We start from the raw sequence: 25,507 nt of genomic DNA on the forward strand, positions 1-25,507 counted from the left end.
TCGCTGATGTCTCAAAAATAATTTATGAAAAGGATTTTGAGAGTTTGATTCTTCATACTGCTTTCACAAAAATCATGCAGGTAGCCTGTGTGAAGTTGTAGGAGTACTCATAAGTAGGAAGTAAAACTGGGAGGGGTGCTTGGCCTGTACTCTGTTGAAACAATCATGTTAAAGGTGTGCCACAGACAAATGTAGTATACTGACTGAAACAACCATCACCATCCTTGTGTTTTCCTAGCATTACTGCAACATTTAGATAATGCATTTTGAAACTGAAATGAGATCCATTTATTAAGTCTTATCTGTGGAGGAGCTGGGAGGAATGGTGAAGTTGGCGAGGATTTAAGTAATTGCATTTTGATACGAAGAGCTTTACTTTAGTACTTAAAGGGGGAAGAGCCACAAAAAAGCTTCCTTAAACCTCTGAATGTTTATTGTGCCATATCAAACAGAATAAAGATATTTTTCATTGATGTAACTGTTTTACTGAAAGGTCCAAGGAGGATGATTAGGTTCTCATAAACACGGTGTAGCAGGGTCCACTCTTTATGAAGTGGGACTGAGCACTCTTATGGATCAGAAACAGCTCCCACAAAACAGCAACTAGTGTATCAGAGTATTTGGTTTCTATTAGAGGGCAGGCCTACACAGGAAGATACCTACATTTTGGAAGATAGCATACTGCTATTACTGCTTTGCAGTATATACTCCATAGAAGCAGTTACTTATGTTTTCTTGGCTGCACAGTGGCCCAGCTTCAGGAGAGAGAAACTCCTGAAAGTCCCGTAATTATGGTCTTTTGCTAGCTTAGACCTCAACTGGAAAAAGTCTAGCATACAGGTTTTCTCCTACTCCTTAGTTGCATTACCACACTACTGTGCAAAGCATTGCTGCATCCTTCTTCCGTACTCAGAGTCATGGCACGGTCTCATGACTGCACGACAGGTTTTCAGCTCTGGTTTCATGCTGGTATAACAGTACTTTGAACTCTCAGGAGAAAGAATTTAAATTTTTTCAGTAGTTTCTGTTCCTGTGATAGGCATTTCCTCACTGAAATTGCTAATTGCTGTGAATACTGTGCACAAAGATCTGTCTCTTTTGTGCAGTGTTCTAGGGAATGTAGATGCTCAGACCAACGATGTGAATTCTTCTCTGGAGCTAGGTGCTTATATTCTTACAGTGTTCAGTGCTGGGAAGCCTGTGTCTGTTGTTTCTGGTTTTATTCCAAGGCCTTCAAGTAGGATCTTGTGGCTTGCATGTACAGTATTTGATATTCTTAGGTTGTTAATCATCAGGCTATTTAATATTCCTGAGTTGCATGGCGTCCAGTGATGAATGACCTAACCAGTTAAGAACAAGACTTTCTTCCCTGGAAAAATACAAATAAACAAATAGTAGGAACACTGAGTTGCAGATTGTAACAACAAATGTTCCGGCATCCATGATTCTTCTTGCAGCTGCAGCACATCATCTCCTCTTCTTACAAAGCTTCAGCTCTTCTCTTACACCTGTTGTTCACCGGAGGTCTCTGCTGTAGGCTATAGATCTTGCCTTCAGGGCTTCAGGGCACCTTCAAGACGGAGATGTTGCACAGAGAAGCGAGCATATGAGAGAAAGGTTACACCTTTGCTCTCAGGCACTCTGTTGTACCCTGCTCTATTGTCACAGACCTCAGGAAAGCAGATTACTTGACCTGTGCTCCTCTCCTGAATTTAAACCACATCAGTTCAGCATAATCTCTTTTTTTTTTCTTTTTCTTTTTTTTTTTTCCCCCAGGAGGCACACACTTTGTAGCAGGGTGTGTAGCTCCTTTGGTACTTGTACTCAACCACATAATAACCTTATTTGATTTGAGGAACATGTTTGGATGCAATCTTGTCTAACTGACCTCAGCATCAGAATTTCTGTTGATGTTACTAAGTGAGGATATAATTAATTATCATTGTCTGTGATGCGACTGTATTCGTAGTGCAATAAAATCTGATGGAATAAGGTTCAGATGATTTAATTTACTTTCCTAGTTGAATTTTGTCAAGCTCTTTTCATCTGTACTAGTCTACATAGGTAGAAAGTTTGACGCAAAGATGTCTATGCTTTTGTCAACTAAATTAATTTGAAAGGAGAGTGGCTGTGACAGGATATGAAAAGCTTTCTGTGACACAGTATGTGACATTTCATACAGCAAATACGCCTGGCCCTTGTTTGGATATTATCATTAAACAGCTGTTATGAGGCTGTTGCTTTTTAAGATACCATAATTCTTCACCATTCATTCACAACAGGAAACGGCTGAGGGAGCACACGATCCTGTGTTGATGTAACTGTCGTTTTCTAACACTGTCAGTGACTTCTTGATTTAGCGTGTAGACAGATGGGTGTTTGTCCTGGTTTCAGCTGGGATAAAGTTAATTATCTTTCTAGTAGCTGGTATAGTGCTGTGTTTTGGATTTAGTGTGAGAATAGTATTGATAACACACTGATGTTTTTAGTTGTTGCTAGGTAGTTGTAATGTCTACACTAAGTCAAGGACTTTTCAGCTTCCCAGGCCTTGCCAGGTGCCCAAGAAGCTGGGAGAGCACAGCCAGGACAGCTGGCCCAGACTGGCCGAAGGGATATTCCCAAACATATAATGTCATGCTCCATCTATAACTGGGGAGGCTAGCTGGGAGGTGGGATCACTGCTTGGAAACAGGCTGGGCATCGGATTGGGTTTTTTCCGCAGGTGGTGAGCAATTGCATTTGTGCATCACTTGTTTATTATTTGTTATCATAATCATCATCATTATTATCTTCCTTTGTTATCCTATTAAACTGTCTTTATCTCAATCTACAAGAGGGTTTTTTTTTTTTCCATTCTCCTCCCCATCCCATGGGAGGGAAGGGCTGAGCAAGCAGCCGAGCCAGCTGGAAGACAACATTTGTCCATAACTTTACAGAACTGTTGTATGCTAGTGATGAAATTAAATTGGGCACAGACCTACAGTGGTGGACCAGAAACCAGTGTAAGATGCTGAAGAGTTGGGGATAGTGACTGGTTTTGTCAAGTGGAGCCCAGTGTTGCATGTATAAGTCTAAGGATACAGAACTAAAAGTTTTGGCCCTAAACTTATTAGGCAGGAGCCGGTAGAATAACCTCAGAGCTAAAATCTCACTAACCCTGTAACGTTATCAGTAAAGTACTAGATTGGGCTGTGTGGGTACTTTCATCAGAGGGGAAAAAATGCTTATGATATCACTTTGCATTCAGTTAGGATCAGTATTAGAATAGTAAAATGTAGCAGGTGATTTCAGATGTCTAATTAAACACCAGGGATTGTGTACCCTATGTTGCAGAAGGTGAAATCTAAAATTTGTGATGTAAAAATTCTCCTGTTATGCCTCTTTTTGCAACCCATGTAAGTCCTTTGTGAAATAAAAAACCATTACATTTGGAAAAGTGTCTATGAAGCATCAACGTTTTCAAGCTCTTATTAAACGATCCATCTATATAGGATTTATGGAATCCAAAGCAGAAACATTGTGAAATAATGCACACTGAAGAATACATAATCTCGTATGTATTCCACAGAGGCTTTTGGTTTTGTTTTGGGATTCATGAATTCTCATGTGTCTTCTAAAAATTAGCAGATGCGAGTACTGTAATGGCTCAGTAATGTCATGTCTGGCATGAGGAGTCCTCTTTTGCAGTAGCTAAATGTCTTTTAATATGTGACGTGGTCCGGTAATGTTGTAAAGCTCTCTGGCTTCACTATAGAGTAAATGACTGAGTATCAGCAGTTTGTAAAGCCTTTTAATACTGCTGAAAGAACAGATAATGACAGTGTACAGTGCTAGAACAAAACAACAAAGACTGGATATACAAATGTTGATGGCCACTTAGTTTCTAAAATAATTACAGTTCATGTGGTTTTGGCTTTTATAACTTTGGGGTATAATTCCTTTTTGTTGCATTTCTATAAACTGTTATTCAGGAAACACATTTCTGCAAGAAAACTGTCAAATGTTTAGCCACAGAAAGCAAAAGCATTTCTTTGAAACCTGTCATCCAGTCATCTATCAGTATATTCATCAATTTTTGCAATGCCACCAAACCAGCCATGAATTAAAAAGGAAAAAGTTGTTTTGAAACATCCTTCTCATGTTAAAATTTATACTAGAGTTTTGTAAGTAAATTACTGACCTAATCTAGTGGCAAAATGACAGAAGAAATTAAATGTTCTGCCTGGCAAGAGATGACAAAAATTGAATCTGTAGATTATTTACAAAATGCTTTTATTCCTGCCTTGTTTTGTAATTCCTTTAAAGCAAGCCATGACAGCCTGGAAGAAGGATGGACAGGCTCTCTGGGAACAGTAGAAAGTGCCTTCTGTGTCTGCCCACTGCAGCACTCGATCTCAGTCAAGTGGCAAAAGGAAAGGCTCTACCTACTCTCAGTACCAGAGGAGTGCATTCACCTCTGTTCAAAAAGTATACTTTCTTCCATCAAGAAAGGTTCATGTGTTTTTCATTGCATTCTGTATTTCGTAAGGTTGTGTGTAAATTAATTATGAATTTCTGAGTAGAGCATCTTTACAACTAGTTTAGTAGAAAACTTCCTGAGAAAGTTCTTGTGCCTGTGGGCATCCTTCTGTGATAGTAACACAGTTGGTACTTCTCTTTTGTGTTTAAAGTACCTGACAACCTTTAGAGTACAAATTAAATGGTTATTTTTTGCCATCAAATAAAGCTTCTTGATGCTGATAGACATACCTACTGCTGTTTGTTGTGACAAAGCTACACAGAGCTAAATGGCTTGCCACTCAAAAACATCTTTCCACTCAGAAAATCACAAACAAATAAAGGATTCCTACAGATTTGTAAAAAGGATAGTTTGCATGTGTGTGCTCGGTCACACAGGTCGGAACAAAATCCGTGGATGACAGCAGCATGCTGGACAGGAGGGAGAAGCTTCAACACAGCCTAAAGGTGTCAGTGTGTGGTCTGGGCAGAAGCAGAGGCAGGGAGCTGTGTGGTCAGGGTGCTGCCTGAAAAGGTTGTGTATGAAGCTTTGAGTAAAAAAAAACAGCATCTGATTTATTTTTGAAAGAATATCACGTTAGACTCTCATAGATGAATGAAATGCATTTTAAAATCTCCTTTTTGGAATAACCTACACACCAAGATGCCTCTTGGCCAGCATTCATGTCAAAAGGGATATTTCTCTTATTTTACTGTATTGACAGTGCTTTGAGAATTTCTTTTTTTTTTTTCCTTCCTAAAAGTATACCAACAGTTGAAATGAAATTAGTAGTCAGAACCTCTCACAAATCTTTATTTCCCTATGAGCTCTTCTTTAATAGGGCACACGGTTTAACTGATTATTTAGCAAAAACAGATTTAAAATTCTGATACAGCTCGGTGAAGTTTTGATGGAGAATCTTGGGTTAATTCTCCCTCTATGTCACATTCCAGAGTATTATATTAACCTAACCAGCATTCTGTCAAGTAGCTGTCTTTGCACTCCTTTTCCATAAATACCTTAAATATGACTTTTCAGTTTCCTTTTCAGTAGCTTCTTTGACTTTTAGTTAATAATGATTTCTATATCGTTTACAAACTGGTGTGCAAATGGAAAAGCTCTGTTGTGCCAGCCATGTATTTGAGATGCAAGTGAGCACAGGAACTGCACAATCAGGGTGCTTTTTTAAAGGAGAGTACTCATCAAAGCAACAGGTTCTGATTAAGTTGAGAAATACAGTTCTAATTTGTCACAGGGCAGACTAAATATTGTTTTTGTATGTGTACGTGTATATATATGCACACACATATATATATTGCTAATTATATAACTATATAATTTAAGTAATTATATGATGTATGTATACAAGTAATTTTCCTATCTTTAGAAATAAAAACCTTCAAATATGGAATTCACATTATGTATAAAATGCATCCTGATAAATGTATCTGAAGGATGGTACTATGTTAGAATTATTTTGCAAGAGACTGCACACATTGATGTATGGTAGTTGCCTACACTTTTTTGTACTATTTTATTCCCAATATACCAAATAAATGTTATTTGAATAAATTAGAGTAAAAGGTTGGTGGATATAAAACTCAGAGAAATCCAATAAAGGTTTGACATTCCTTTTTACATGACTTACAAAGTTTGCAGGATAAAGCACTTCAGAATTAAAAATTCAGGTATCTAACAGACTACACAAGGAACAATGCTGCAACTCATTAGGAAGAAATGCAAGGACATGTTTTGAGTCATAAAAATAGGAAAAATGAAATGCCATTGCCAATTTTTTTAAATGGAAACGTGCAGTGAAATTTGTGAATGCATCTGTCATCTTGTGAAATGTGTCTGCAACATGGTGATGGAAGAGTCAACGTGGGCTTTACAGGCTGCTGAGCTATTACGATACAGACATGTTACAGGAGAGCGTATAAGGGTAGGGCGCCTAGTTCTGGTCTCTTCTTCCCAATGTGCATTGGGAGATTGTGCAGAATTGCACTAATGCGAAGTGATGTAAATAAAGTAGATCTAGGTTCAAGTTTGTGTTCTCATTAGTTCTTTTCCTGACAATATTTTTAGGAAGTAGAAATTCTAATGCAGGATTTTTAATGGTAAGAGGACTCTAGGATTGTTTGCTTCTTGCATCCTGCAGTTGAATGTATTTAAAGCTGAAGGTGTTGTCGTCTAGAAGAAAATGGGATATGGCCAAAGAGCTTCCCTTTATGAAGGAAAGGGGGGAACAGTCCTAAAGCCTTGGAATGTTAAGGCCACATCTCCATTGCTGTTCATGAAAGAAGGCAAGAGGAATTCAAAGACTAGATGAGGTTTAAGATGAAGTAGATCAATTCTGAATTATTAATTACATGATCTGAAGCTATCAAAGCCTATTCTGGACCTAATTAAATGCCTAGTAATTGGGGAGCAGTTGTGCATCCCTTCCCATTGTTAAGTTAATCTATTCGTAGTCTGCTGTACAGTCTAACCCTGTGACATGTACTATCCAACATCTTATCCTGAACATGTGGAAAAACATTAAAGACTGTGCACTGTGTATTTTAAAGTTGCTGAACATGAGACAAGGATTCAAACAAGTTTCATCAAAATAAAATGCATTTCTTGTTTTTCCATAACTATAAGCCTGAAATGACTGAACGGTATAAGGTTCTGTTAAAGTCAGCAACTGGGATGCTGAAGTGAAAAGTAATTTAAAAAGCAAATATGGATGTGACTCATGGGGACATGAAGAAACTGGGTCCTCGCTGAAGGCCACGCAAAAGAATAGTCGTACTGAGTAACTGATTAATCTGAGTGAAAAAGCTAAGTATAAATGAAATTTGAAGACTGCGACAGCAATATGACAGAATTCCTTGGGAAGTGCAGTTAGTCTGCAGTTCTGAGAAGGTGATTCTTTCCTATAGCAACCTAAGTGAAAACAAAGCCTATTTGTGAGACTGTCTTTGAATAATGAATTTTAACCTTTATGGACTTTGTAGAGACTTGAAAAATCATGATGGATGGAAAGAAAACAGCTGTGAATAAATAAATACATGTTTTTAGTTGTTTGCTGTAAAGTAATTTTCCTTGGCTTTGCATAGTATTCCTTACTAGTGCTTCAGTAGGGAGGAACACAGCCAGCTTAGAGTGATGGGAATACTTCAGTATGGCATTGACCCAGCTCAGATCCATGAAGACGTAGGCTGGGGCTATAGTTTCACGTGATGCTTCACTTTGTTTAATTTCAGGCTGTCATCCAAAAGAGGTAGTTCCTTTTGGGAAATACTCTGTCATGTCAGAACCTAATTTTTCCTTGCATAGTTTGTTTTCTCTTGGATCACTGACCTGATGTAGCTCACTGGGGATACTACAATTCTTAAGTGCAAGGAGAGAGGGTGGGAACTTAGCGGAACAGAAGAGCTCAGGACCTTTCCATATCTTCTTGAGAGCTACTTGTCAGTAGATCAGAGCAAGCCTGGTGTGAAAATCCACCCCTAAATAAAGTACCAACTTTTTCACATAAGTGAGAAGCAATGTTGGAGAGAACTGTAAGGACTGGTTTTGCAAAAAAGGGAGTATGGCCAGTGAATAGATATCCCTAATTTCTCCCCCTCCGCCTCGCCTGCCCTCCTCAGGTTCTATTTTAATTTGTAGAAATTAGTTACCTCTGTAAAACTGTGACTCTGCCCAGCAAAGCAGAGTTCTAGTCTCCATGAACCTCCCTTTTCATACCTGCAGTTGTTTAGTTTATATGGAAGATTAAGTACTGAAATGCACCTTCTGATAAAATACTTTGATGATCAAGAGACTGCAGTGATTGATGGCAAAAAAGAGGAAACTACTTTTCTAACCTGGCCCTTAATGCTTTTGTAGTAGCAAAGGCAATTGTATAGCTAACTTAAGTTTTACTCAGTAGTCAAGTTAGTTCACGTCTAATTGTATTTGTTTTCTCAACTCAGATTTCACTGGGAGCTTTTTTTGATGCAGGTACCGTGACCCAGATACATTAGAAGTGGTTCATTTTGGTTAAAACAATATTTTAACTACCTTTTTAAAATCTTTGAGTCTGTCTTTCCTCTGTTTTCCCCATGACATTCAATACCTCTGCTAAACCAGTGCAGTGACTTAGGTAAACTTTCTCTGATTAAACATGTGGGAAAGCATATGTGTGAAGTTCAGAGCGTCTCAGTCATGCCAACTGTTGGCTTTATGTCTGGGAATTCTGGTTTTTGATATTAAACAAAAGGTATATCACACTTTTCCCAGCATATACTGATGTGAATACATATTGCGATGTTAAAAATAGCCAAGATTGTCAGCCATTGTGGAAGAAAGGAATGTGGTTTAATTAAGCAGAAGTTTTATTATCTTACCTGGCAGCTACCCAGCAGCAAGCATTATATGCCGAAATGCACGTAATTTGTTGGACCCAGCCTAATGCTGGGAACCCATTATCAAGATAAAGAAAAGTGAGAAAAGGTCTTACTTCATCCTTACCTTCACCACAGTTTTGTGGAGGACGCTTCCAGGCAACTCCTTTTTACAGCAACCAGCTCCTCTCACGGAATGAATTATGAAGTTAAAAGTGAGACACGAGTGTGAATTTGGAGGTCCCCTATGATGCACTGTGAAAATCTGTAACATTTTAAAATAATAAGGGGTGCAAACAGGTTGGTTGCCTTTGTGTTCCACTTTTGGTTCAAACGCGAAAAAACCCCCACACCTTAAGATGTGAATGTTAAAGGAGACACAGACTTTTCCTTTTCTGCTAATCAGGGTTATAGGAAAAGTACTCCTGTGTCCTACTGGCAAGTCCTAAGTATGTTGATGCCTGTTTTATGCTTTTTCCTTCTGGGAGAAGAAGCTTGCAAGAGTTTCCTTGGTCATTGTTGTCTGGGGACTGCTGCTTAGGCAACCAATATGGCATAACCCCTTTCATGAACTCGATGCAATTCCATATAAAATATAGCATGAGAAGTTTGTGCCGGGATCCCAAATGACCAAAAAACCCCCAAAACAAACACCCAAAACGAACCCATAAAACCTAAACAAACCCACAAAAAAACCCCAAACCCATCCTTGAGACTTTTAATATCTGTCTTGTTATAAAAAACATTCTTTTCGTGCTCTTAGAGAGGAAAGTTGATTTGCTACTTTAAATTTTATTCTGATGGGGAGTGAAGCTGTTAGTTTCAGTTTAAATGTTGTCTGGACAAACTGAACCTAACTTTAATTGTGGAATGTAGTTATGAATTTAACTTGCATTTTAGGCTACAAAACGGTGAACTACTTCCCAAATGTTTGCAGTGAAACAGCTTGAGTTCCTGCTAAGGAAGGAAGGAGTCAGGCTGGGAGAGGGCTGCCTGAATTTGGCTGCCTCGTATTACCAGTCAGCCTCAGCTACTGCAGGTATTATTAATTTAGTATTTTATTGTTCTGACAATAAGAAAAGCCATATCTCAAAGCCTCTAGTTCAACGTGAGGTAGATTGTTCTTATTCAAAGTCCAACTGAGTTTTTTTTTTCCTTGATGGACTTTACTTCCCATCACCCTCCTTCACAGAGAGCTACTCTCTCAGCAGCGTGGAGAACAGCTCTTCTGCCTGTCTGGTGGTGCCCGACCTCCCCATTTCCACAAGTCTTGCTTTCCAGAAGTATTGCTTTGAGATACATTAGTCTTCTGAGCAAATCCGAATTGAGAATTGAAGCTGTGGTACCCTAGGGAATAATGCCTGAAGGGAAGTTAAAGGTGAGACTAAAAAACCAGGCTGGTTTCAGAGATGTAAGAACAAGAGATCAAAAATTAGTGTCTTCCCAATGGTGTAGTAGTTTCTACATGTCCTTACAGACCCAATTAAAATAACATTTGATTAAAATGAATACAACAAAGCACAGTTTTAAGTGGTACTAAGTCTCCAGATGAATTGAAAAACCAGCAAAAGTTAATTTTATATTAAAGATTAAAGAGTGCTTTCTGGTTTTAGTTATATTATGGTTTCTCTGGTGTATAAGCAGTAAGGCAATTTAATGTAAAATTAAAAATCCTTGGACAACAGCATCTCTCTCAATTCAAATTAGCATGGCTGAGAAAATCATTTTAGCCTTTAATGTTGATTTATAGCAATTTTGCATTCTTTACATGTTGAAATCCAGAACAGTATTATGCTAATACGGCTGTATCACCTGCAGGTGTTGCTTGAGAGTTGAGTGAGCAGTCCTTTGTATTTTCTTTGAAGGATCAATATTTCAAGATGTGCAAAGGAGAGGGGGCTGACTGACAAGCTGCCTTGATACACTGTTATTCTAGCTATCACTGGATTGACTGAAAATTGCCTCAAAGAGTAAGATAATTTATAAAAACTATAAAGTATAGCCAAGTGTTTGAAGTAATCAAAGCTAATTAGGAATATTACTTATTTTCACTTTTTAAATGTCTTGCCTTCGTTTTTATAGTTTCTTGAAATTTTTCCTTCTGAAATGTTTCTATTTTGTACTGCGTTTGCATGAAAAATACACATTAGATGTTACAACTGTGCAAAAATTAGAACTGGCAGAATTTACTGGAATAATTTCTAAGAGTAGTGCTGTGAGAAATTACTGTTGAATATACCCATATTATTGGAGAGAAATTTGTTTTTCATTTTTTGTGCACATTTAGAAATTTAGCAAATAACCCGTCTTAAGGGAAAAAAAAGGTAGTTTGGAAATAAAATGGATGGATAATTATAAAACAGTGTCTTTTCATGAGAATAAGAATTCAGTTGTGGGGTGAAATTATGCTGCCTTGTTTCTGTGCCTGGATGTATTGTCACAAAAAGCAGATGTTTCTTTGGATGCCTCATTGTGTGATACAAATATTATATATGTATATATGTTAATATGCTATTTTGATTTTTGAATAATTCAATATAGTCATTCTCCAGTGTGGATAAAATAATACGTTTATCAGTCTGCTAATACCAACATACAGTCTGGATTACAAGTTACTCAGTAAAGTGCTTTTGCAGTAGTATCAGTAGAATTTGAGTAAGTTTTTTTGTAGTTATTTTGGGATTTTGTAATATGTTTTCCTCTTGCAATGCTATTTTTTCTATTACCTTGAATCTTTAATTCAATATTTATTATTAATTTTGTGGGAGGATATCATATGTGCTTAGAATAGTATTCATATAATGAGAAAAAAGACTATTTGAAAGAGTGCATTGAATGGAAAAAACTTTTTCCTCATCCATAGGTGCAACTGTGCGGAATGGCATTGAGCTTAATTTAAATAGAAAAAAAAATTACTATTCTTGTAATCTGTGCTGTTTGCATTTGAGATCTTGATTTAAAGGATAAATTAGTTTTAACAAGCCAAAGAAAACAGTAGTAAACATGGCAGTATGAAAGAAATTTCTTTTATCTCCTTGGTGGTAATGTCAATGTGAAATGCAAATGAATCTGGGAACAATGTAAATTTTTACATCAAAGTGTAATGTTTACTTACATAATAGATATGAAGTCCTGGGTAAGATTTTTTGCTTCATTAATGACTAGCGTACACGTACAAAAAAAATGCAAAGAAAGCTATTTCCCAGTTAGGGAACAAACTGGATTAACTTCTTGATGAATAAATGAGCTCTTTTTACCCTAAAGGTTTGAATTAATGATTTGTATAAAAAAGCTCACTCAGACTCTAGTTATTGGCTTTGTCTTATTGCTGCTTGCTTAAATTGCACCTAAAATTATGTTATTTTAGTGGTGTTAAGTGCCTTCTCTGATTCTTTTAAATAGAAAATTGAAAATATTCTTAACATATAAAATATATTTCAAATGAAGGGGCAACAGCATGGGAATGTAGGTTAGCACATCTCAATTAGAAGGTTTCAGTTTGGTAATGGTGTTTTAAAACTCTGTTAGAAGTGCAAGATTTATTGTGAGAAGCTGTGGGGTTTTATTTTTGATACATTAAAATAAAAAATACATTCAATTAAAAAGCCATATTAATCCTTTAACATCATAATAACAATTTCCCATATTTACATAAATGTGAAACACATAAAGTAAGCCCTTAATTTATATTTTTGAATTACTGGTTTTGTATTTGATTATGCAGATAAAAGGAAACGACTGGGGAGCAGAGATTTAACAGAATCAGCTGCAATAAAGATTATAGAACAAATCTTAAGAGTTTTAATTGAGCCAAGTTCTAATGAAGCCAGTGGCACATTTGGTTGAAAAACACCAGCAAAATGAGGGATTAATCCTAAAAATATGAATTTTAGTCCATTGTATCTGCTACTTGAAGTTGTCCCACTAAAATAACATAACAACGTTGAGTCTATCCATTTGTGTATTTAGATAGATGAGGTTTAACAGTCAATGGCAGTAAAACTGGCTAAAATCACATGGTTTGTTTAAAACAGGAAGGAAAATACAGTAATAAGCGGAATGAATGATGTAGTTGTGGGTAACAGTTCACTCCAGGGGGAAGTAAGAACAGGTGAAATACTGGTTCATCCCAAATGTCATCTTTGCTGCCGGTGGTTTCATCCAAGCACTTTTCCTGCTCTGAAGTGAAAACCTTCACTTTTACATCTGTCTGGCAATAGAACTGACTAAAGTAAAAGCTGTATGAGGAGGCGGATGCCCATGGTTTGTACTTGGGAGTGGGAGGTCGGGGTGGTGGCAGGGACACAGCGCTCTGCGCTGAAACCTCTCCATGTGCTGCAGATTTTCTGGAGTTTGCCTTGTGATGGATCTGCAGCGGATCCACAATGTGTCTGAAGCCTTCAGGCCTTAGTGCTTTTAAATACTGCCTAATTACAGCAGCATTGTTTTTTTCACCTTTCCCTTGTTTCTTCCTGTGAAATACCTGTAATGTTCTTGTAGCCCTTGTTTAAAGGTGAAATCTATGCTGAAATAATCCATCACCGTGAATTCACTGTAGAAGAGGGCAGAGCTGTAGCAGATACGTGCAAACCACTAGGCTGTTACAGGATCTGTTTTTCCCCATCATCTTCCAGATTGTGTTTTTCAACACTGCTGGAAAATTATTTTTCTGTTTTCATGTTAATATCGTAATGAATACTTTAAATTTCTCTACATCTGACTTAAAGTATATAAAATTTTAACATGTAATTCCAACCTTGATGCCTTTACATACGTGCACACTTTCTTTCCTCCTTGCCTTTCCCCTCCATCTTACAGAACCCAAAAGGTACTGTTTATCTGGTATCTTCTCAATCCCACCGCAGTGGTTTGCTTCAACAGTTGCCTGCCCCACTCCTTGTCCCTCTCCTCCCCTCAACTCCACGCTCAGAGGAGCGCCTGCCCGGTCCTCTCTCTGGGTCAATCTGCCACCTAATGGAGGACTGACATTACTGTTAATATTCGTGGGCAGAAGACTGCATCCAGACCGCTCTGTGCCCTCCTCATCCACAACGGGAGGAACCCCGGCAGAATTTACCCGCGTTGCGGTGGTGAGCTCTCCATGTGAGCTCTTGAGGGCAGACACCAGGTCTCCTTTGCTTTCTCAAGTGCCAACCGAGTAGGTCAGCTCTTGATGACAGCGACAGGCAGCGAGGTTGTGGCATTGCTCGCTGCGCGGTGTTGCACAGACGCACTGCACGTCCTGGCAGGCCTTGCCCCGTTGTATACTCCCCCTTAAAGCTTCCACCATGTCCACAAGAACCCATATATTCAGGGAGCTGGAAGCTCTACAAGTTAATATTTAAAAAGAAAAAAAAAAAGGAAAAAAAGTAAAGGCAACAGAAAAAAAAGGAAACTTGAATGCCAACCTTCCCTGCTTTACTTTATCTATAGAGTTGAGGTGGCCAGCTGCAGCAGGCAGATTTTATGAAGATGACAAAGCTAGTTAGCACTTTACGTGTTGTTATGAATTATTTGAGAGTGAGGGGGAACTAGAGATGCTCATGCAGAGAAGTGATAAAGTCAGAAAATCTTAAAACGGGCAAGTTCTTTCTGACCGTTGTTAGGGCACCAGTCATCCCTGCACGTAATGATCCTTGGTAGCATAGCTGAGCATGGTGACCTGGTTATGAAATGTAGCACAACACTGGTGATATATGCAAACGAATTTTAAGGATTCAGTTCATTTGCTTGAGTCTTGCATCATTCTGTTGAGAACAGTGGCAGCATGAATTAGTGTTGCTTAAAGCAGGGACAGACCTGATTTGTAGAGCTATAATCATTGTGAACATTATCAGCACTTTCAGAGAGAACGGCAGGGATATTTCTAAAGCAGAGAAGTGTTTGTATCTGAGCTCTTGGTTCATTTCAGTTTTTAATGGTGGGCAGCGATTCCAAGCTAACAGATGCAATTGTAACTCCTTTTACAGAATTAGTTAAAATTAAACCAGCAAACATGCTAACTTTTGCCTGTTAAATAAATGTTACACATAGGTGGCCGGTCCCCAACCCCCATCGCCAAACAATCTACCCAAGGCAGCTAGCTGGAGTTTGTACAGTTTGTTCCCTCAGCACTGTTTACCCTCCTTTGTTCATGTACTTGTTAGGGCTTTATAGCTGACAAACTGCCTTAGTCCTCAGTTTCTGGCGCTGGCCCTATTCTGAGTGACCTCCTCCCTAGCATAACTATTCTGGCATTTCATGCTAATATTAGTGCTTTCTGCTCTACTTCCCAAAGGGAGGGCTCCAAAGGGAGTCTTTGAATCAGATTCTGCTCTTTTCCACAGTATGCTTTTCACAAGAGTATCTCCTGGATTGCAGGAATACTTCTGGACAGATAGTGCTTTCGGGGTTAGCTGTAGGGATATGAAGAAGGTAATCAACCAGAGTAATACAGAATTTATTAGCTTCTCCTAAGGGAGCTCTCTGAAACCCCTGCTCTTAATTCTGGTGAGTTAAAAAAAATAAGGAAAAAAATCCCTGTCATCGTATCTCCTGAGTAAATTAACATTTCGGGAGCATTTCAGCTGAGCATCTCTTTTGCATATTTACAAGGAACTAACTGTAATCATTGAATTGGGATTCTTCACTCAGGATGATGGTGCATTTTCCTTCTGCCCACTCTGCAGTTTTACTTCTGGTTCTGTTTGTACAGTACGGTGTGGCTGTAATAGCAGTCTGATGATTATAGGTATTATTCTTATAAGCACTTTTTTGCTCTATTGCAAAACCTGTCAGAGGGAAAGAGATGAGCTACTTGAAAACCTTTGTCTTGTTGAAGTTCAGTCTGAATTAGATCTTCTGAAAGTGGACTTAATGAGTTACTAGGTCACTTGCATGCTTCTAAAAATATCAAAGCATAACCTGAAGAGCTATCCTACCTGGTTTTAACATCATGTGGGTACCTGTTTTTAACATCCAGGTGCTGTAAAAATGTGTTGTCTTAATTTGTTTTCTCTCACTCACTCTGAATGATTTCTAACTCACTGAGAAATTTAGTAATCAAGCTGAATTCTTTACTTTCCTTGATCACTAGTGATTCACTTCAAGCAAAACTATATCTTTCTCAACCAATGCAAGTTATGTTTTTACTCCCACCTGTGTAAACCCATAATCTTCAGCAGATTTGCAAAGTTCCACTCAATTTAAGAACTTCAAGCCTTTGAAAGACAGCAAAGTATGCATACATGCTTAAGAGATAAAGCATATTTGTTCAGGCTGTAATGACTCTAAAGGACTACTGAAATAAATGGCACTAAACCATTATTTTTGTGTTCCATTCCATCTCCTGCTGTAAGAGAGGAGGTAAAAAAGGTGAAAAAGACTGAATAGTCAAGAATTTAGGACACCAGAAACCACCCAAGCAAGATTGAGACGTCTGAGTTTAACTTTGCAATCCAAAAATGCTGTTTAGCTGCTGATTTGACTCTGGAGGCATCGGAACTTGCCAGGCTTACTAGGCTTACCTCCCTGTTCGAGAGCTATCCACAGCTTTGCTCTGCCATGTAGGTAATCGCCCCAGCCAAAGCAGCTTATAATTTAATCTGAGCAGGATCTAGAAAGTAAGTGCTCCTTTGTTTAAATCCTCAGAAGGGCCAAATCCAGTATAGGTCCTCAGGGAATATGTAAGACAACTGTAAAAGGACAGATCAGCCCTGCTGCAGTCTTTTAAAAATCAAGTCTAAGTGGCTGCGCTCACGAGATGATTCGAGTCTTTGGATCATGGCTGAGCGCATGGGCTTGCCTGCAGCCCTTAATGAGACATTTGCACTCTGTGCATAGTTGGGTTTTTTACCCTGCATTTTTGGGTGCTCCTAGGATGTGGCACTTGTGCTTCTAGAGCAGACAGTTGAAATAAAACTTTGCTGTATGGAATTTTTAAGGACCTATATCCTTGCTTTTTTATCTGTATCCCAGTCTCATAGTAATTTACTAATGAGCTGCAGTTAGCAGCTATAAAATTCTGTAGTGCTCAGGGAAGAGCTAGACTAAAGACTCCCAAAAGAAAAAGGAAAAACTATTTGGAGAGAAGTAAATTTTTTTAAAACCCCATAAAAACACAGAAACAAGTAAACAAGACAAGATCCAGATTGCCTATGCCTTATCAATGTGGAAAATAATCAAAGCTAACCTAGAACCCAGGGGTTTCCTCCTGTCTCCTATTCAATGGGCAAGTGGCTGCTGGAGGGAGGATGTCTTACAGGATTACCTCAACAGGCGTATCTTCATTTATACTCTCACCTGCCCTACTAAAACACTGTTGAAGAACTGATGTGGTGTTGACTGTGCTTAGGTAGACTCTGAGCATTTGTGTCCTTGTAGGACCCTGCTCTGTCTTGGCTGGGCCGGAGGAGTCAACCTCGTGCAAGGCTGCATCAGCTGGGTGGGTGTTGGATGACCTGGTAGCAGTGCTGTTCAGTAACGATGCAAAATGGGTGGATAATGAAGCTGTTTCACGTTGCTGCTTCAGTAGCGGGTGCTGAAGTTACACTAGAAGCAATTGGATCTCATTGTGCTGGGGCTGCGCAGATGCTCGGTCGGTTCTGATACTTGTGTGAAAGAGCTTCTGTTCTCATGGCAGATGTGTTGGCCATTGCCATGGAGGAGACAAGCAGACAAATATTCGGTTTATTTTTATATAGGACCAAGTCTTAAGAACAGGAACAGGATTAACACTGTTTTGTGAGCTACTTCACAGTCATCGTCCTCTCTTGCTGTTGATTTATTATTGCAAGAACGTGATGAATTGGAAGAAAAGGTATGATGCATCATGTTAGGATGGAGAGCTTTTTTAGTCATAGTAACCATTAATAGGTATTAAATAATATGTGTTGAAGACACGTATTTTTAGTCAGCAGGTCTAATGTGCAATGGGTCTACCTGTGAGTTCTAGAGGAGCTGGAGGGGGAAGATTTCTGGTTCACAGGTTTTTATTTTTAATATTTATTTTTAATACGTTCCTTCAGACTGGAAGAAAGCTGGTGTTCTGCCCAGATTCAGAGTAGACAAGCAGATTGAGCAGGGTAAATATAGCCTCATATAAATCACAGTGAACATATGGAAAAAGCTGATTGAGGATTCAGCTGATTGGGAATTAAAGGCCATGAGTAAAATTAATTCTACTCAACATAGTTTTATGGAAAGTAGGGCTTGTAAAACAAATGATTGACAAAAACTTGATTTTAATCTTTAATATTTGATAAAATTACAGGTTTGATAAGATGATGCTGTCGATGTAATAAACTTGGAAAAGCATTTGACTTATTGCCATGTGAAACCAATTAATAAAAACATAACTTGAACTATATGATGAAACAGACCAGACTTGAATGAATAACAAACCAGCTTGCAGGTCTTAGTACAGGATTGTCAGTAAAGGAGCTTCAAGGACTAGGGCTTTTCCTGTAGTGTTCACATAAGGAGCAATGTAAAGGCCAATGATATTTAACGTTTTCTTTGCTGACTTTATCAGCTGTAATTTTACACTTTGAAATTTAACAGGTGCTCTGAAGATTGGCAGGACAACAATTACCCTGAAGACAAGGCAATCGTTAAGAGAGATTGAGATGACTGAGTGAGCCAAATTTTTATTTTTTAATATGGAAAGATGCAAATAATCCATCTAGGAGGAAAGAAGCTGGCAGGCCATGCTTGGAAAGTAGAGGATGAGAGTAGAAAGACTGGAAATTGTGTCTGGGTGGTGGGAAGGAAGGAGACCAGTGTGAGTGCTGAAGTATGGTGTCGGAGCCAAAAGAGTAATGCTATGTGTAGGGGGAGTCCAGGAGCGTGACGAGGCTGATGATTTTAGATTGCAGCACACAGCTTTGCCATCTGCCTCCAGCAGAAAAGCTTAAAAATGGTTAAAGTACATATAACCATCTAACACTAATAAGTACCTGCAGCATCTGAATTAGTGCTGAGGACTTTTTTGTTGAATTCAAGAATTCTGTCTGCATAGTTTATTCTTCATCCAGTCGTCTTTACATGGATGTCCCCATAGCACATACCATGTAGCCAAAAACAAAGCAGTGGACTTAAGCTTCATAAACAGGAGGTCAGAGAAGACGATTTAGTATTCCCTGATGGCTTCAAATGATATATTTGTAGTGGACTGTGACACATTAATAATTTGGAGGAAAGCAGCTTGCTGTTTTTCAGAGTTCTAGAGGTTTTGAAATAGTTCTAATTTGGTGTATTTTGGAAAGTTTTAAAAATATATACACCTGTATTCAGCCACCCCAGAGCTATGTGTCCTGTGATAAGTAGATTAAGACCTCCTACCTGTAAATAGACCACACCTTGGACAATTTATGGATAGTAGGTAAGAAATGGATGGGGAAAGCAAACCAGTGGAGGATGAATTGACTACATTATTCAAGAGCAGAATTTTGAATAGGACTCAGGTCTGTCAACACGTACATGAATGTTTAGTCTATTAAGTCATGCCACCTCCCTAAAAATAGCTAGAATAAAAGCAATATCTAAGTAGTGTTATTGTTTCTATTAGTACTGTGTCCATGCCACTTAGTATAACATTAAGTGCATTATTGGTTTCTATTTGAAAGATTTTAAATGAAATAATTGTTTCCAGTCAGAGTTTTTAATGTTACCTATTACTGTAAATGCTAGATAAGCTAAAAAAGTGTGGAATTTGAAACCAGTTGTTCAAAAATATTTTAAATCATCTTATTGATACTTGCATAGTTAGCATAGTTGTATAAAATACATAAGCCCCTTTAAAGATCTGTCATTAAGTGATAAGGGTATTGCAGCTGTCTTCAAAAGCAAGCATTTTGTGCTTTTTATCTGTTAAAAATAGAAAATAAAATGTGTGTATTATCAACAGTTTTTTATGTACAAGTCATTAAATCCATTTACCTTACTTGAAATTGCTTTTCATGTTTCTGTGGAACTTTATATAAGGTTGCTCTGAAACCGATTTCCTTGTAAACTGTTTATTTTTCCTGTATTCTAATTATATCTGTCTTTTGCTCTGACAAAAAATACAGATATTACACAAATGAAGCAGAGGAAGTTTTTTGCTCAGTAGTAATTTTCCTCTCATTTGCAGTGTCTAAGTTATTCCCCATTAATTTAATCATGACTATAGAAGAAAATGCTTTTTTTTTCCTAATGTGCATGAAATACTCCAGTTGTTCTTCTTGCAGTTTTATAACCCTTTCATATTTCTAACCTTAACCTTGATTTCAGTTCACATTCCTAGAGACCTTTTTGTCTTAAAATAATATAATTGAGTAGAACTACATAATCAGTTGATGCATCAAAACTCTGTGGAACAACATGATTTTTAGAAAATACGTTCTTTAACTTTGCACTAGGCTGAATTTCAGTAAATACATTGAGAGTGTGTCTGTCTGTACTAATATGTCAATTAGGAATTAGTAATACTGAGTACCAGTATAATAGTGAAATACACCATACCGTGTACGTTCTGCAATCATGTATACTGTTCAATTGTTAACACTCACCCTGGCAGATTTTGACCTGAGCCAACCATAATTCTCCCAGACGATGCTTGGACATGCTTCAGGGAGTAGCACAGTGCATAGGTCGTATGATGTCCTTCAGAGGGAAGGGGTGTAAGCCATGATGTGTCAGTTTTTTCTCCTGAGTAATAAGCAATAGGACAAGAGGAAATAGCCTCAAGTTTTGCCAGGGGAGGTTTAGATTGGATATTAGGAAAAATTTCTTCACTGAAAGGGTTATCAGTCATTGGGACAGGCTGCCCAGGGAAGTGGTTGAGTCACCATCACTGGAGGCATTTAAAAGACCAGTAGATGTGGTGCTTAGGGACATGGTTTAGTGGTTGGACTTGGCAGTGCTAGGTTAATGGTTGGACTCGATGATCTTAAGGGTCTTTTCAAACCTAAATGACTCTGATTCTATGATACATTTGCTCTTTTAAAATCAAGGAGAAGGTTAGTGTCCCATTTGATTTATAGTATGAGAAGGAATCTTGAATTCTGCCTCCCAAATGTTCCCTTCCATATGCATGCTGTTTTTCCTAGCTCCTTCAGTGTTTTCAAAATGTCTGGTTTTGTTGATTATGGCCAAAAGTGTCCAGACATGTGAGTCACAGCGAAGAGATCACTGGCATCAAACTGTGTTTTGTGGTCCTGCCAGATATTCTACCTCAGGCTCACTGGTGCTTTCATTCTTCCAGTCGTGTCTTTCTGTAGCTCATCCATAAAAAGTGGCTATAGTGGTTAAAGTAATATCTTTTTTTAAACAAAAACCTGGAAAAAAAGTGGATGTCTCTCACTTGATCCTTGTTCTTTTGTCATACGTAAAAGCCCTCTCTTGAAATCTGATTTCATACTTTATGATAAAATATTATTATATTTTGCTTATGCATTCATATTTACCTTCACTCCTGTTTGCTACAGCGTAGCTTCAACCTTTAATCCATGTTTTTACTCACAATCAACATCTCAGCAAGAAGCACAGAAGATATAACAAGTCATATTATGTTATGTACATAAGAGGAATGTAGGTATAGAGTATCTTATTTTGTACAAATCAGTGAATAGACTCCTGAATGAGCTGTCAAAATTATATGTGTTTTCCTATGAAAAGGGTAGGGCAAAATGTCTGAGTTACAAGAGATCTTAAATAAATTATCTGGAGGAAAAGGCAATCTGCTGTATAAATATTTCAGGTTTTGAAATTGAAGCCTTTACGTTGATCTGCACTTAGAGGCCTGGCCTTATTTTGTAACAGATAATACTATGTCAAAGCAGTGTTTAGTTCTGCTTGGCAGCTGTTGTATTCATACTAAATTATGTCAGATTTAATCTTGAATATATTCTACAAGAGCACCCAGTTGTGCTGACAAACCTAAAATCATTTTCAGTTAAATATGTTCTATCACAAACCATTTGGGCACATTGCCTCTCTGAAGAATGACAAAGTCAGTGTGCAAGCTCTGCTTTATAATTCCTGCTACCTGTTGAATTCCCATATTCTATCCAAACATCCCAGCAGTAGACTCCTTAGGTGTCCTACTGGAACATTGCAGTAGCAGAGGTAGACAATGTAAGGCATTTTCTCAAGGGTATTACTTTCACAATCTTTTTAATTGAACATGCTTGATTCAGCACTGCTTGTGTATTCATTTGTACTTGTTCAAAGGGAATGCAATTTAATTTTAAAATACTCTCAAATCACTGCAATACTCATTTTACATGATGAAAGAACATGACAATAAAGTGGATAATCTGGTTCTCAGAATTTTGTAAAGAGAACTGAAATTTTTCTTGGAGAAGAAACAACAAAAGTCAAGGTTCACTTGCAGAATACTTCAAAGAGTATCCTGTAAATCCTGGGTCAAACACATTGTATAGGGAGGGCACCTTGTTAATTGCAGTGATGCTGTAGTGAGGAGATGACATAAAGGTCAGGAGAACAGTGTGTGAGAACCTAGTTTAACTGGAGAAGAACAGAGAGCTGTAGTCGATGGCACAAAATCAGCTCTTCTGGAGAGCACTTCATCGCAGGAAACACACTGGAGTGCTCTCAGGCATTCTCAAGAGAAGCCTTTCTCCTTCCCCTTACTCACTGTAGCGGGAGCATAGGAAACTATATGTTCCAAAAGTGGGATGGAAGAAACACTTCTGCCCTTCCCCAGCTAAACCCCCAGTGCTTTAGGGTGCTCATTTAAAATGTAAGGAGAGTCAGTTTATTTTTCTAGGAAAGTCTGAGTACTTGTCATGCTTCCCTACTGTATGCCTTAATCACTTTCTAGGTTTGTCTGCTTTTGTAGTTCCGCTTTTTATATAAGTAATTATGCAAAGGCTAGAACTCAGGTGTTCTCTCTTCTGATGAGTTTTGTAATCTTTCTAATCTGCTGTGACAAATACTTAGTCGTTTCGTTATGGTGTGCAGTACTGTAGATAGTTTTGAATGTGAATAAGTAATTTGCCCTCCCACGTGGTGTCCCAGTCAGCAGTTCTCAAGAGCTCCAAGGAGCAGTTACGTCTCTAGGAGTTTAACCTGCTGGGATATTTTGATTTTGAAACAAACATTTGTGTTATAGATAGTGACAGTAAGAATCAAGGAGTTTGATGTGCTAGGTTAGGATGAGAATTTGAGCTTCACCTCAGTTCTGGTTTCCAATTCCAGTCTCTGCTTGGAAGACTATACAAAGAAAAAGACCATTTACAGCGGCAATGAAGAGACATCATTTCTTCTGTAACCTGAAGATTGAGGGAAATCCTTAGCATAGACTGGTTTAAGTAACTTCAGGAGGCACGAATAACTATTTAACGTTTGTAAGGCAGCTGCTACTTTGCAACTTTAACTCCTTGTGGACTTGATAGCATTGTGTTTCACATCTGTAGGCATAGCTGAGGAAGTTCTCTCTTCAAGGTAAATTAATGCTGATCACTGAATTTTCTGATCAGTCTGACATCTGGGAAGTACTCTCTCAGCTGATGTACATTTACTGAGAACGCATTGTGTAAGCACCATTTGGATTTCTAAGGCTGTATTCTTATAGCTCTTTGTAGGTCACCAGTGATGGTGATGAGGCGTGCAGGCAGTTCGTTTTTATTCCTTCAGCATTCTTCAAAGTTGGAGCTTGGTCCTGAGTGCAGTAAAAATAAGGAGGGTGTCAGAATCATTCTGCCGTGGCTAATGTGATCTCTGATGCTTGGTTGAGGGGGAAAATCTAGCACATTGCAAAGAACAGATTTCCCTTAAGTTTCATTTCTGCCACCTCCTCACACAGGAAAGGAGGAGAAGAGAGTTTGATAGTGTGCTGCCAGTTAAGTGGATTTTGGTTTCAGGCTAGAAAGGACAAACTATCTTGATGTTATGTATTTTGGGTGGAATCAGAAATCCAGGAATAGGAGCCTAGATTCCTATATAGTACATAAGCTAACACCTCAGCGTGGCAATCCATGAAGTCTTCTGTATTCGGTCTACAGGTGTCTATTAGAAAGAGTTCCAAAGTGGGGAGAAGCTAAGATACCTAACTCAAGGCTGCAGGAAGATCCCACAGTTTACTTAGCAAATTTGTGGCCAGACATGTTTTCATTGGAGAGGATGCCTAAAATAACTCTTTCCAAGAATTGTGCAGGGTGTTTGAAAAACAGACTAGGTGGGCATTCAGAGCTTTAATCTCCTAAATCTACTTCAGAGGACTATTATCTTTAGTATATACTGGTTTTTAACTAGCTGGACTGATGCTTTATCCTTCTTAGGAGAGGCATTTCTGTTTCCATTCAACAAGGTTATAGGAGTTGTTCAGTAGCCCTTAGGAAAGTGTTATGATCTAGGTGTCCTAAGAACTTCTGGATCTCCACTTGGATTTCATTGAGCACATGGTGTAGCCTTATCCCTGGATATAGTATGTAGACAGCTGGTATTTCATAATATTGTTAAGATGTTATCATTCAACTCTCCATTGTATCTACGTATTGGTTTTTTTCTTATTTTCATTGACCAGGTTTCTCGTCTACATTTACGTAACTATTCCAAGCTACCTAGTCTGATGAAGTTGAACATTCTTCAAGTGTGATTTACTCAATACAGCCTATAATCATGATGAAAAAGAAGAGCATATCTGCAAGCAAAGCTTCCTTGGTCCTCTTTCTGTGCCAAATGATTTCTGCATTGGATGTACCTCTTGATTGTAAGTATGAACCTGCTAAATAAGTGCAGAATAATGGAAGATTAGTTAAATAATTTCTGTTTAGGAAGATGAAGATAACTCCAACATGGAGCTAAACATGGAGTATGTTTGCTCACTTCAGTCAGGATATTATGATTATGAATATTTACACTAATTTACTGAAGATTTTCAAAAACTGTGCATATAAAATGGCTGACATTGTTCACTTCAGAAGGGTTAACATAGGATTCTCATGAGTACTCACACTTGGGTGTGCCTTTATTGAGCACTTTATTTGATGAAAATGAAAAAGGGCAGAGAAGCCCGGTTAAATGCTAATTATTTGTGAAATTAAGATCATATTCACAATTTGCTGAAAACCCCAGGACAATTCCTAGTTGCTGTGAACAGTTAACCTTATCTTCATATAAGAGGTTTCCAGGAGCTGATATGCGACCTAGTAAAAGATTTAAATACCTAAAATTCAGACACTGGAAGCATCTTACTTTTTGATCCAGAAGAGTAAGGCTCTTAAATTTCCTAAGTAGTACCTGAAGACACTTAAGTACCTAACTTTAAGTTAAAAGCCTGTGTGCTGAGCAGGGAACTCTAGCATTAACCAGTGAGGAAAATCCAGAGGGGAAATCCCAAGATCTGAAATTCTTGCCTAACATAGGACTGTGTCAGTGGGGAATGTTGAAAGTAGCACTCCATGCCGATAGGAAGCAGTGGAGGCTGCCGCGTTTTATAGCCCTAATAGCTAATTTTATGAAATTATTCATGCTTCACGTTGTTATTTTCTTCTTAAGATACGTATGATCACATTTTCAGAATTCAGTGAACCATGCTGCACCTCACAGTGACTATTCATTTGTTAAACTAATTACCAGAGAAGAGAACATTAGAGCTGGTGTTAGATTGATGGATTAACACATCAGTAAATTTTCCTATGATTCTAATCTGCAT

The 25,507-nt window shown here is 38.2% G+C and overlaps 1 protein-coding gene across 35 annotated transcripts in view; it reads left to right on the forward strand.

Moving 5' to 3' along the window:
• The window catches only part of NRCAM (neuronal cell adhesion molecule), a 165,720-nt gene that overhangs the window by 67,846 nt on the left and 72,367 nt on the right, over positions 1-25,507 (forward strand). For 22 of the 35 annotated variants that reach the window (XM_075744408.1, XM_075744379.1, XM_075744472.1 and 19 more), the window contains one exon: positions 24,377-24,562. In XM_075744408.1, the coding sequence (XP_075600523.1) occupies positions 24,472-24,562 (91 nt within the window). In that variant the 5' untranslated portion in view covers positions 24,377-24,471. Of the gene's footprint in view, positions 1-10,686; positions 10,839-24,376; positions 24,563-25,507 lie in introns of those variants that run through there. The other 13 variants (XM_075744621.1, XM_075744630.1, XM_075744659.1 and 10 more) reach the window with 2 other exon arrangements.

Source organism: Balearica regulorum, chromosome 1 (genome assembly GCF_011004875.1).
Source record: "Balearica regulorum gibbericeps isolate bBalReg1 chromosome 1, bBalReg1.pri, whole genome shotgun sequence".
Taxonomy (NCBI): Eukaryota; Metazoa; Chordata; class Aves; order Gruiformes; family Gruidae; genus Balearica; species Balearica regulorum.